The sequence below is a fragment of the Macaca mulatta genome, chromosome 3 (genome assembly GCF_049350105.2).
Source record: "Macaca mulatta isolate MMU2019108-1 chromosome 3, T2T-MMU8v2.0, whole genome shotgun sequence".
Taxonomy (NCBI): domain Eukaryota; kingdom Metazoa; phylum Chordata; class Mammalia; order Primates; family Cercopithecidae; genus Macaca; species Macaca mulatta.
Window position 1 is genome coordinate 97,481,046 of NC_133408.1, and position 13,768 is coordinate 97,494,813.

The window sequence follows — 13,768 nt, forward strand, 5'->3', positions numbered from 1 at the left end:
CTTCTGATCTGTCCTCCACATTTGTTGCCACATCAGTCTTCCGAAACAGCTTGGACCCATCACTGCCCTGCTCTGAAACCCTCCATGGCTCCCTAGTACTCACAGCTCAAGCTCCTTAACCTGACATTCAAAGCCCTTCAGGATCCAGCCGTGACATCCTTAACTTTCCCACCACCTCCAGAGTCCCCAGGCCCCTTGCCCCTGACAACTCAGACCCTCTGCTTATCCTACCTGGAATGCTCTCTGCCCCTCCCCCAACCCACTTTACTTCAGGGTCCAGTTTCAATTCTCCCCCTTCAAGAAGCTTTCGACTGCTCCAGCCCACCAAGAGGATTCCCCTCATCTGAGCTCCATCCCCCAAATACAATCCAAGAAGGATCTGAGCCTGGAGTTTGAAGGGCAGGGTGGTGGGAGATCAATCAGTAACAGAACAATCCTCCCTCAGACTGCAGTTCCTGTGTACGGCAGTTCTTGATTACGAAACTGTCCTGATATAATTATTAATAGCACTCTTCAGGGTCAGTCCTTGTGCTGGGGAGGGGAAGGGCAAGCCCAGGGATGGTGCCAACCCTGGGCTCCCCACAGAGCAGTCACAGGGAGGTGGAACCGCGAGTGCTGTACTTATCGCAGAGGGAGGTGGGACTTTGCTGAACCTCAGACAGCCCTTAAGCAGAAAATGCCAGATAAACACCCAGGATCGCCCTTATCAAGGGCCACAGGAAAGGCGCCAGGTTTAATCTCAAAGCCGCACCTGGAACCAACGGTTTGAAGCCTCAGGCAGCACCTTCCCACCCTGACACCCAGCTGCCGAGCCTTTCTGCCTGGAGTGGGTGTGAGCAGGGGAGGGGCCTCAAAGTGGGCAGAAGGAGCTTTGGGCTTGTCCTCCCACGGGGGAGGGAGGGAGGGAGGAAGGAGCCCCGGGCCCAGGGGTAAGGAAACAGCACTAGAGGTGTACAGGGGTGTGTGTGCATGTGTTTGTGTGTTTGCTTGTGTATATGGGACAACAGAGGAACCTGTGGCCAGGTGATCGACACTTTCTAACTATTAAGACCTAGGCTTGTGAAAGAGGAGGTGATTGAGTCCTGTGGGCACTCAGAGGGGAGGACTTAAACTTTCAGCTGGATAATCCAGGAGGGCTTCTTAGAGGAGGGGCCTTGGAGCTGGCCTTGTGGGATGGGTAGGATTTGACTGATGGACATGGGGAGCCAGAGGGCAAGGACCCAGGTGAATCAAAGAACACCAGGGAAGGCTGCAGGCAGCCAGGGGCAGCTGGGGAAGAGGCTGCTGAGGTCTGTGGTGGGTGAAGTGTGGGGCTGGAGGGGAAAGCAGAAGGGGAGGCAAAAAGGGAGGCAGGTTGGAATCACCCCCACCCCCCATCAGATTTATTCCATCCAGCCCCAAGACCATCTGGTGGTCTGGTCTCCAAGAGACCCCTGTGGAAAAGAAATGCCCAGGAGGGCTCTTAACGATTCCTGTCTGGGCCTCAGTTTCCCCATCTGTATGAAGAAGGCCTTCACTGACTTCTTGGAGGAACAGGACACAGGATGGATGGATATTTTGTGGGAAAGTGAGCAGGAGAAAGGAAGGAAGCGCTGCAGTCTGGAAGATGGTGTGAAAAGGAAGGGCAGGAAAGGCCACCCACGGGCATTGGTAGCCACTGGCCCTTGACCAGCAGGGTCCTGATCCCTCTCTGTGAATAATAGGTCTGCATAACAGGTCTGCCAGGAGCACACGCGCAGGCATTACAGCAGCGTTCTGCCTGGCCCCTCCCCCACCCACCTATCAGCCCACCCCCTCATCCTGGAGTTTGCATTAAGCAATCTCTATTATCGCAAATGCCTGGCATTTTTGCCTGGTAATTAAAGCTCCTACAGCCCCATGAGGATTAGTGCATGATTAGGGAGTAGGGCGGACTGTGGTGGGTGGAGAAATACCTGCAAATAGACTTGGCAGCCTGACTGCCTCCTGCAAATTTTAGGATCCCCTAAGAGCTCAGTTGCCATGTAAGGATGGTCCACTGGGCCTCCAGTAGCAAAGGCCACCAGCCATCTTTCACTTCCATCCCCTCAATGTGCTCTCAGCCTCTGCCCCACACCCCACCCTCCTGCCAGGGAGAGAGAGGTCTGAAGCAGCACACTGAGAAGTTCTCCTCTCCCAGGAAAATGTCCCAGCCCCAGACCATCGTCTGAGGCCCTCTCCTGCTCTTTGCCTCCACTCATACTGCTCTGGGCCTCCCACACCGTGGTCACCCCAGAGGAGACCCGCAGACATCAAGGACTTCCCTGGTCTCCCTGCTTTCACTGTTCCTCTCAGCTGGAATGATCTTCCATCCACTTCTCCACTTGTTAAAACCCTGCTCATCCTCCAACACCTGGATGAGATGCCACCTCCTATCTCATTGGAAATATTAGAAGCCAACATTTACTGAGTCCTGGTGCTGTGCCAGGCCCTGTTCTAAGCACTGCACCATGTAGTAACTCACTTAATCCTCATCCCAGCCCTAGGAGGTTGTAATTCTACAGATGAGGAAACTGAGGCCCAGTGAGCTTGAGTCAAGTGCTCAAGGCCCCAGAGGCAGGAAGCAGGGGAGTCAGGGCTGCACTCAGGCCTGGGATCTGATGCAGCTTCTTCCTCACGTGCCCACCAGTGCCTCCTACACATGCCTTCAGTAGTTCATTTTGGAGGCTACTTGTGCATTTCTCACTGTCTCCCCACAAAATGACAGCCTGCAGAGCAGGGCTTTAAAACTTGAACTCAGATTCAACTGAGGATTTGTGAAAGCACAGACTCTGATCCACTAGTTCTGGGCACAGCCTGAGTCCGCATTTCTAAGCCCGAACATCAGGCGATGCTGCTGCTGCTGGTCTGAGGACAGCACTTTGAGTGGTGAATCCGGACGAGGGCAGAGATGTCCTGCTATGCCACCCTTGCTTAGAAGAGCCTAGGGCCTATGGAAGCCTCTCTGAGACTTCACCAGCCCCGGCCCTCATGGGGGCAGGGGCGCTGCTGCTCCTCTCCCAGGGCTGGAGCTCTGGATGGGCTGGGTCCTGCCCCCATCCCTGTGTTCCCTTTGGGCTCAGACATGGAGACCCTGGGGAGCAGTCAGGTGGAGTCTGGACAAACCTTGCCTTAGGACAGCCTCCTACGCCCCTCCAAGCCCTGGTCCAGCTCTGACCCCCAGGGAATTCTTGCAGTTCTGGAAACCGCTCTTCTGACAGGTGCTCCCTCTATGTAGAACCAATAGGGAGAGTGCTGTGAACGGTCCTCCCACGACGAGAGAGGATGAAGAAAGTATTGGGCTGGCAGTCGAAGAGGTCAGGGGCTAGTGAGGATGTCGCTGGAGAGAAGCATCAGTGTGCTGGGGTCCCTGGGTCCCCTTCCCCTAGCCATGGGGAGAAGACAGGGTGAATCTCTACTCCTAAAGCCAAGTGAGGGAGGCTTCAAGGAGACTGCCTGAAAGCTTGATGTGTGCCCCCCAAGGTGTGGGACACTCACATGGAGTGGGGAGGGTTAAAGGTGAGGAGCTCCCGACAGGTGGCGGGGCAGGAGATGGGCTGAGCGGGGGATCTCCAGGATTTGGGAGGTAATGATATGTTGGTGCTTTGCACAGTTCAAGTGTGGATCCTGCAGAAGGAAGAGTCAGGTCTTCCATAAAGGTGGTAGAGGAGAGGTTGGCTCTGGCAGAGGGGCTGGAGAGCTGCCATAGCAGCAGTTGGAGAGGGTATCAGCCGACGTGAGGCAGTCCTTAGCAGCGGGAAGCCCCCTCACAAAAGAGGCGGCTAGCACTTCCTATGTGCTCACCAGAGGGCCCACAGCAACACCCAGCACCGCTGCAGGACAGATTAAGACCTTGCTGCCCTGCCCCTCCTCCCCAGAGGAGCTACAGCCAGCTTGGGCATCTGGGGAGGACTCCAAGTGCAAGGTGGAAAGGTGACAAAAGCTAACCACAACTCCTTCTCCCAAAAGGACCACTGCAAGGGGAGGGGAAACTTTCACATAATCTGGGCGGCTCTGGACACTGAAGCCCACCCACAGTCTCCCTAGAAAACTCTGCCCCTTGGATGGAGACTGCCCACGGGTGAGGAGTCAGGGGCCTGTATTGCATTCCTGCAGGCTTGGTGGCACCACCATGGACTTGCCCCAGCATCTGGGTCTGGGGGAGGGTGGTGCTGGGCTGTGCTCATCTTCCATTCCAGGAAAACCTAGGCAAGGAATGTCAAACTGCACAATGTACCTGGCTTCTAGAGAAGCAGGTTTGTAATTTGTTGGAAATGGTCTTCTCAAGCCACACTGGGAATAGTTTGTTTTCTCCAGCCCTGCCAAAGGGACCTTGGTCAGGAGGTTAAGTGAGCTTCATTGAAAAGACACACTTTTCCTTCCCAGGCTGATAAACAAGGCTGCTGCTGGGAAACCGATTTCCTCTGTCCGGGTGCTCAGCTGGAGCGCCCTGTCCCTGGCCAAGGAAAACAAATGCATAAACATTTCAGGGATATATAGGAAGCATTTCTGCTGGAAGCCTGCTGTGAATGGCTGCTGGAGTTTACATAGCAAACCCCACCGGGGCCTCGGCACAGCCTGGACAGAGCAGTCCCTACCCTCCCACTTCCCTCCCAGCCTGACTGGCTCTCAGCCTGCCTCTCCCCAAAGACCAACAGTCAGGCCTCTACACATTTCCCATCCACAAGAACACAAGACAAATGCTTTCGTTGTCACCACCCAAATGCCAGTTTTACCCCCCTGGCACCTAAAATAACAGGGGTCTCCTACAGCGGGACACAGCCCTGAACTGCTTGTGTCCTGAGCCCCAGGGGCACATGGAAGCTGGGGACAGGCTGCTGTCCGGTGCTGGTGGCTCTCCTAGGCTTCTCCCTGGGCCAGAGCAGACACAGAAGGGGTGCATCCCCTGCTTCCTGTGTGTACACACCTACCTCTGCACAGCCCCCTCATAGTCCCAACTACAGCACTCACTGGGCAGACAGGGTGGGGTACAGGGATGGCAGCCTTCAATGTGATAGAAACCCTGAGAGGCTAGTGCTCTGCCCCTGGGCTCCTGCATCCATCCGGTTCTTATGAACCACTGCAGAGGAGTCCTTCACTGTGCTTTTCACACAACCTCTCTCCCCACCCGCTTCTTCATCAGCATGCCATTGCACTTTTGCACATTCTCATCTTCTTTTTGAAACTGGTGGAATATCAATGAATGGAACAAACAAGGTTCAGACTACTATTTCCCCTTCATGAGTGATTATCGCACTTTTCCTATTCCAACTTATGCCATCTTTGTTCTGGAATGTGAGGGCTCCACAGGCTCTGCCCACCCACATTTTCAGTCAGCCCTCTCCCCACATGCTACCCTACAGGGACCAGGGACCACACCCAGTCCCCAGTCCCTCTGTTTATCCCTGTCCTATTGTCCCCCCATGGCCAAGAGGTCCCTCCTTCTCGGAAGGCTCTTTTCCCATATCTACTTGGCCAGGTCCAGCCTACCATCCAGGTCCACCTCCATTCTCCTGGGGCCCCACGCGGGCTCTGGGCGAATCACCCACCACCTTCCCCACACCAGCCATGATCAGCACAGACAGTGCACACCACGCTCTTTGCAGCTATGGAACAAATGAGTCTGGGTCCTTGACATGGGTTTGACTCGTTTTATAGAAAGCCAGCTACCAGAAATAATGAGTCCCTGGGGCCAACCACATCGGAGGCCTGGGCGAGGGACCACCCAGCGGGGAGCAAGGGAGGGATGCAGACAAAGGCAGCAGAGATCCTGGCAACCTCCTTCCAGTACTCAGCAGTCACAGCTCAGCTGGGAGGGGACACAGCAACACACTGGGTCCCCAGTACAGTCCTGGGTGGGCCCTTCATGGAAGGGGCAGGGAGGCTCTGGATGCTTCTGCAGCCACGCTATCCCAGGTTGGGGTTGCATGAGACTTGCCCCAGAGGCCTGGGGTTCAGCTGTCATCCTCGGTGATGAGGTGATGAATGGTGGACTACAGGGTTTACCCACATCCAACGGTCACAGGATGGGGTCTGAGCCGTTCCAGTTCACTGATGCCCCCTTCCACCTAAGCGTAGAGTGAGGAGAGAGACAAAGAGAGATCAAGCTTCGGGGTCCCAGATGAGAGCCCATCTCTTGCCTCCACTTCCTGAAGGTTTTGTCTTGGAGGCTTTGAATAGTTCAGTTTCCATCCTGTTCCTCTCACCCCTCCAGATTCACACACAAACCCACACACCAGTCTCTTACGGAACACAAATACACCCAGGGCCCCAGAGAGCAATGGAGAGGCCAGGTGGCAGGTGATGCATTCTTTTCTACCACAACCTACTTTGTGCCTGGCATCACTGGGCCCTCCACTGAGGCCCTCCACTGACATGAATGATCCACATACGTGGACCAGCCGCTCTCCAGTGGGGCCCAGTGGTTAGCACTTTAGAGGCACCTGTGCAGTCCTAGGTATGGCTGAGTGCAGAACAATGGGGAGAGAGGGTGGGGAGGGGCCAGGAAGCTGGCATGACCTTGTAAGGGTTCTGGGCTTTACTGAGAGCCAAAGAAAGGCAGTGAACGGCTGTGAGCACTATAGTAACATGACAGTTTTTTGTTTTGTTTTGTTTTAACCTGAAGAAGCACAGAGTATAACTAAATTGTGCCCCAGGGTTAGAGACAACTGAATAACAGTTTAGTTACAAAACGAAAGTTACTGTAGGTGAGACCATGACATGTCCTAGCACTTGATTTTAACACATGGTGCTACTTTTCTAAAAACACTCAGAGGAATCAAATTTATAGCAGATGGAGTGTTTACATAAAATCTGGCACTAGGTATATTATACATTTACAGATATCCTAAGACTATATATGAACTAGGGAACAGATGTTGAATATCTCCCAGCAGTTCTACAGTGCAGAGTTTGAGGCTGGAATTCATAAATGCTTTTCCAAGTATGAGGTTTGGGCAGGGAACAGACATCATGTTTTCAAAACCTGAAGATTTTCTTCAGGATTGAAGAAGATCTGCCACAGAGGAATAAAAAGGGAAAGCTTTTCTCACTTCAACTGAATTGTACATCTACATCTAGAAAGTCTAGGATTCCTGACATTGGAACTGCAATGAGAAGGGTGTGAACAGGTTCTCCCAAAGTAACACAGTTGCATTTTCCAACAGAAGGCTTGGAACCACCAAGAGTTTTCAGTCAATGGTTCATCCTCAACCCACTGTTGCCCATGTTTATGACATAGCCTAAACTTCCACTGAATCTCTCTCTTCCTTTCCTAGGCTTAGGCTCTTTGTCTTTCCTCAAGTCAGTGCTTTCCTTCAATTGCCGCATCAAAGTCTCTGATTTTTAGGTTGAAAGTGTCCCTTCTAAAGGCAGCAAGCTTCATACTCACCTTGTTCTTCCAACTCACTTCCCTCTTGGTTACAGACAACTTCTTGGTATCTGTAAAGACTGGATTTTCCCCTTGCATACTTTGAATACTTTACACCACTCCATTTCCCTTCGAATGAGCAGAAAGATTTCTTGTCATTTGGAGGAAAAAGTCTTCATGGCAATTCTGTGCTTCTTGCTCCCCTAGAAAGGTTTGGTGTGGAAGATATTTGCATACAGCCCATTTGGAACAATTAATATTGCATTCTCCTCCTAGCTCTGCCCAGGGCACTGTGAGGATAGATCGTGCATACCATCGGGGAATGTAAGGATGTCACATTCATCCTAGTCAAGACACAATATGCAATCCTGCCCTACATTGTGCTCCCTAGTCAACAATCCAAGAAATTTTGATTTGTCCAAATAGGAATGCTGAGTTGTATCTTCTTGTTAAAATACTTGGCATAAAAGGTTGAAATGGGTGGATGCTGGAAAACACGTTCAGCCAGGAATGTTACACTGTTTGGGGCAACTGTGTCCAAAACTTTCTCCGCATCCTCCTCTGTGTCATTTGCTGATGTCCAGTGATGCTGAAAGATCTCACCCAAAATTGGCTTGTATGGCCTTTTGGCAACCAATCCTTTTCTGCCAGCATGAAAGGCTGAGAGTGACCCTTTTACCACCTGAACCATTCAGTTCCTGGGATCCTTCTGGTCATAAATGCTTAGAAACAGATCTGGTGTGCAAAAATATCTGCATACATTTTTAAAAGAGATACTTTAAGAATAAATACTGAAAGAACTACCTTAGTGAGATCCATTCCCAGTCTAACTTGTGACAAGAGGTGCACGATAACACTCTCACGTTCATCCACAACCCCACCTCCCCTTCCTCAATCGTTTTGAAGTGAAAAGACCAGCATCAGCACTTGTTCCATCGGATGTAGAAGAATTAAGTGCTTCTACACTACCCAAGTGCTTCAGACTATTTACAGGGCTTCTGTGTGTCAAGCAGATCCAGAGGAGTCTATTGGGTTTTGGGGTTGAGCTAGTTTGATGGAATTTATCCGCATCATAGCATTCATCTTCACTGCTCATGTAAGAGACACTGGGGCTGTATTTGGAGACAAACTGGCTTGGCTTGGCGAAGTTAGACTGCTCCTTGGCGCTGAGTGCCCACTGCTGATACTATTTGGAGGTGGAGTCTGATGATGTCCTGTAGTAGCTAATATAGGTCCAACCAGCAGGAAAACGGCCACTGCTCTGGCTGACACAACCTAGCAGGTTCTGGAGGTAAGCAGGCTGGGAAGGCATTGTGCTGACCCCCGTTCCTGGGTACTGAGTTCATCTATTACGTCTGCTGGGTTAAAAGCACCTTAGCAATCTGCAGCCACACAATGAGGGTTTGAGAGTTTCAATTTTCTTGTTCTGTTCATCATCTTTGCAGTTTGGAGTGTGTCATTAAAAAGCTTTTGTTGTTCTATTAAGATTTGTGGGTAAGCATTGAAATCTTGGACACCAAGGAACACATCCTGAATCCAGACTCCCAGAGGGTGGCAGAAGGGAGGCAGGAAGGACAGCAACGCGCCTGCTCTCAGCCTGGTCCCCAGGTCCCTTCACCCCACCCCTCTCTATCCTTCCAAACCTTTACCCTCCCCACTCAGAAAGACTGAAGTACCTCCTATGAGCTCCCAATTTACAAATTCCTTGAATCCTGGCAAGCTGCTTCAGTGCAGGGGTGAGTCACACTCATCTGCCACTAGACAACATCTGTGTCACCACAGTGGCTGAGTCTTACTATCAGGCTGTTGAGTTTGGGCTTGGTTTTGAGGTTTTCTATAGACATAACCAACCGTCTCCATCCAGCCAACAGGTGCAAATGCAGGGAGAGTAAGTACTAGAAATACCACAGGGAAGCAGTTTGCAATTACAATAGAAAATCAAAGCAGAGACATTTTAAAAATCAAAAGGGCCGAGCCATGACACATGTTGTGCCTGCTTAGGGGATGAATTGAATCGTTCCCCGATTGGAATGGTTCTGAAAGCTTGTGAGTCAATTACAAGGACAAGTAAAAAGGGCTCTGCATATGCAACCGACAACTGCGGACAGGCACAGAAAGGGGAGGGATGAAATGGAAACACCCCTGAGGAGCAGAAGAGACAGAATCACAGTTCCAGACTCACTCATCAGTGCTAATGCGGGAGGCGGCTGACAGCCAGCCAGTTTACAGCCAGGTCTCTCATCCTCGTACCTTAGGCATTTTGGCTCAGTAACTCTTTGTTGTGGGGGCTGTCGTGTGCATTGTGAAATGTTTAGCATCCTCTCCCAGGGCTGAAATGACTAAAAATGTCCTCAGACATTGCCAAATAACCCCAGGGGCACAAAATCATCCCGTTGAGACCACTGGCTCTGTAAAAACACCATGGTCCCTGGGGTTCAAGTCAACTCAAAATCACAGAGAAACGCACTTCATGGCGGAAAATAAGGCCCTGTCCCCCGAGAGGCATCACTGCAACAGAGGGGTGGTTACCTGCCTTAACAGCTTTTCACCGTTGATGAACCCTCTGTTTTTCATGGGGAAAAAAGATGCCTCATAGAGCCTGTGTCAGCCAGCACAAGACAGCAGGCCTGAGTTCAAAGCTCCTGACTGGTAGAAAATCATCCAGGGACTCTTGCACACTTTGTATCTCCAGACAAATAGGCCTGTGTGAAAGTTTCCATTCCCAAGCTCCAGCCATTCGGAATGGGGAGCAGCTCCAGGATGAGCCACGTGGGTATCCCTCACCCCTGGGCCTTAACCCCTGCTGGGCCCTGCCCAGTCCCCCATTCTGCAGGATCAGATCCAGATTCCTCTTTGCAGAAGTGTTCTCTGACTGCCAGGCCAGCCATGGGTCCCCGTCAGCACCCAGGCCAGGCTCCAAGGCAAAGCTGGTTTCACCAGCGCCTGAAGCCTGGGCTCCAGGTGGAGGTGGCAGGTGGGGGTGCCGCTGCATGAACACGACCCCCCCAGGCCAGCTGCTCCTCCTGGACGCCTGCTTAGGGAGCGGCCCCGCCCTCCCAGGCACTCAGCAGGGAAACCACGGTCCTCGCTCACATTTCAAAGCCCTGCCTTGCCCTCTCCTCTCTGCCTGCTCCTGAGCCCTGGCCCAACTTGCCACCACCTGATTCCTCCTCCTCCCCAAGGCATGGCCAGAGGCCACTGCGACTCACAGGAAATCGAGTGCTTCCACAGCTCTTCTCTCAACCTCACAGCAGCTCAAGAGAGGGATTCTTAGATCCCAGGGACAGATGGGGAAACTAAGGCGGGGAGAAGAAGCAGACCTTCTGGAGCTCACACAGCTTGATGACTGCAGAGCCAGCACAGGGCAGGTGTGTGTGGGGGGCAGGGCATCGGAAGAGGGCTGGCATGGACAGTGGGGAGTGACAGCACCCAGAGAATGCTCCTCTGATGGGTGGGAGGCACTATGGACAGGGAGCCTGGGCAAAATGGGTGTCAGCATGGAAGTTGAACGGGAGGTTTCGCAGGCAGTGAAGGTAGCTGAGGGAGGCGGGTGCTCTGCCTCAGCCCCTCGAAGGCACCATACCCAGCTGGAATTACATTTTCAATTTCTTGTCTGCACCTCCAAACAGAAACATCTGTGCCCCAGCCCCAGGCTCCGGTTATGAGTTCTTTCCTCTTTTCTCTGGACTGTTGACAACCGTTTCATTTTTCTCCCTCTAGCTAGGCTGGAAGCATGAGAGAGGTCACTGTGTGTGTCTTGTTTGGAAATGACCATAAATTAGCCTGTTTTTGCTGAGATGGTTACAGTACAACAGGGGGAGGGGACAGGGAACAGACCCCACATTCCTGACACAAGCAAAGGTAACAAGAGACTCTCTCAGGCCGAGGTTTGCATCACAACAAAGTGCAGAAACACATGGGGTCTGGGATGGTTTGAATTAGGATGCTCTTCTCTGAAGGGGAAATCAGCAGTCTGGGCTTGTGCAATGCCACCGAGGCAACAAAGCCAGGTGGTGGGAAGTCACTGCCCGCTCAGTGACCTTCCAATGGGCTGGGACAGCAAGAGCATAAGCCGCAGTTCCTGGAGCTTGTGACTGAAAGTGTGGCTGGGACACAGACCTCTGTTCTAGAGGCCTCCATCTCACTGTCTGTAAAAGAAGAGGTGATAACAGGGGGTGCCCAAAGGCCTTTCTGTAGAGTCAAGCAAGCTGCCAGACAGTCAGCTGTGTGGCTCGGGGGTTCTTGCGGGGCATCAGAGCTGGGTTTAAGGGTCGGTGATGCGTCTTTGCCTGGACTGTAACAGGGTTGATTCCAAACTTGACTTTTGGCTGATGGCAAACTCTCTGAGAGCAGGAGCCAAGTTCTGCTCAGCTGTTTCTTCCCTGGTATCCAGCCCAGGGGTTCCATGAGGGTTGACCTGATGTAGGGGAATTCTGCCTGCCCACCAGGCTGGCCTACCCTGCAGCCCCACCCACCGAGCAAGATGGACAAGATGCTGTGGGCACACAGCTGCCTCTTATCAGGAGCTTGGCTTCTGACTGCAGCCTTTGAAATGACCTGAGCTCATGCCGCGACATCATGTGCATCCCCTTCCTGACACGGTGGGGCCTTCCCACAGACAGCAGGACTTACCCCTAAGAGGCCAGGCCCACTGGAAGTGGGTCCTCACTGACCTTGGAGGCCACTTTCCATAGTCTGTCCCTTTGGGCTGTTTGAAAATCTGGGATGGAAACAGAACGCAAGCCTTTGCAATCAGACCCCTCGGACTAGGATTCTGCGAGGCTGGGCCTGCTGTCTCCCATTGCAGTGGTATGTTACCTGACAGGTATGGGGGCAGTGTTCTCACTCTCCACTCACCCACTCAGCTTTTCTAGGAATAACTGCCCAGGTGGACCCGCCATGATAGCGGATTGATGGGGGAAGTGGAACAGGCAGGCAGCTGGTGTCAGCAAAATTCTAGCAGACATGGAACACAGACCTGGGGATGACGGGATAGCTAATGGAGCTAGGAAGAAGGTTCCCCTGGTCTAGTGCCTATGGTGGGCCAGAGAATCAATGCCTCACTTGATACCCAGCTCTCACAAGGCAGCAGGGTTTTGAGGGTGGGGGTGGGCACTGCCCTTACCTGGTTCTCAAAGTGTGGTACCGGGACCAGCAGTATCAGCATCACTCAAGGACTCCTTAAAAATGCAAATTCTTGGGCCCTTCCCTGGACCTACTGAATAAAAAGCTCAGAAACCCTGGGTGTGGGGCACGGCGATTTGTGTTTTTTGGTTTTGTTTTTTTGCGTGTTTTTTGAGATGGAGTTTCCCTCTTGTTGCCCAGGCTGGAGTGCAATGGCATGATCTCAGCTCACTGCAACCTCCGCCTCCTGGGTTCAAGCGATTCTCCTGCCTCAGCCTCCCGAGTAGCTGGGATTACAGGCATGCGCCACCACGCCTGGTTAATTCTGTATTTTTAATGGAGATGGGGTTTCTCCATGTTGGTCAGGCTCGTCTCAAACTCCCAACCTCAGGTGATCTGCCCGCCTTGGCCTTCCAAAGTGCTGGGACTGCAGGTGGTGATCTGTGTTTTAACATGTTCTCCAGGTGACTCTGATGCCCCTGAAGCTTGAAGCCACTGCTCTGGAGCAAACTTTCCCATGCATGAGCCACAAATGCATATGGGCTCCCCTCAGCCCCTGTGTGCCGCACAAACAGAATTATTTTCCATCCATGACCGCTCGAGGAGATGCTGGGGCTCAGCCTTGTCCAAGCTCACACAACACTGAGCAGATGTGAGGGCAGAGAAGGGCAGGGCCCTGGCTCAAATCATGCAGTCTCTCTGCTTCCCACATCACCTCACTGTCACCTGCTTACACGTGGCCAACGGGCAGGGGAAGGAAGTCCTGGGAGATGGAGGCAGCCAACAGAAGAGGAAGAGGAGCTTCAGGCCCGTGTCCACACACTAAGACTCTCACCCTGCATGGACTGAGCTCCATGCAGGCCAAAGCCCCAGGTCAATCTCAAACAATTGTCAATTAGGGCTGAGCCCAAGAAGTCCAATCCTGGGCCCACGCTGGGAGGTGCTTGGTGAGTCATGCAGTGGAATAATTTCTGGGGAAAAAGGAGTTACTCCAGAAGAGGCAGTGGAGAGGTGTCAGGTGGTGGGCCACCCCCTGGGAGTGATACAGAGACACAGAGTCAGACGGAGGCCTTCAGAGAGGGTGCCAGGAGTCCAGAGGCAAGCAGAGGCTGTGTCCAGGGTGTCGGAGCCCTGCTCAACAGGCCCACCTGCAGGAAGGATGCCCTGTGGCCTCCCACGCTGTGCTGTACAGATGCCAAGGCTGGTGTCACCTCCTGTCCCCACTGCTGCCTTTCTCTCATCACTTTGAATGAGTGGCCCTTTGTACATGAAAGGAAA

General features: G+C 52.6%; 1 protein-coding gene across 4 annotated transcripts in view; it reads right to left on the bottom strand.

Moving 5' to 3' along the window:
* Positions 1-5,634: 5,634 nt before the first annotated feature.
* Positions 5,635-13,768, bottom strand: part of MINDY4 (MINDY lysine 48 deubiquitinase 4) — a 130,312-nt gene continuing 122,178 nt past the window's right edge. For 2 of the 4 annotated variants that reach the window (XM_077996961.1, XM_077996960.1), the window contains 2 exons: positions 7,388-7,495; positions 5,635-6,065 (listed from right to left, as the gene is read on the bottom strand). In XM_077996961.1, the coding sequence (XP_077853087.1) occupies positions 6,046-6,065; positions 7,388-7,495 (128 nt within the window). In that variant the 3' untranslated portion in view covers positions 5,635-6,045. The remainder of the gene's footprint in view (positions 6,066-7,387; positions 7,496-13,768) is intronic. The other 2 variants (XM_015133771.3, XM_015133770.3) reach the window with 1 other exon arrangement.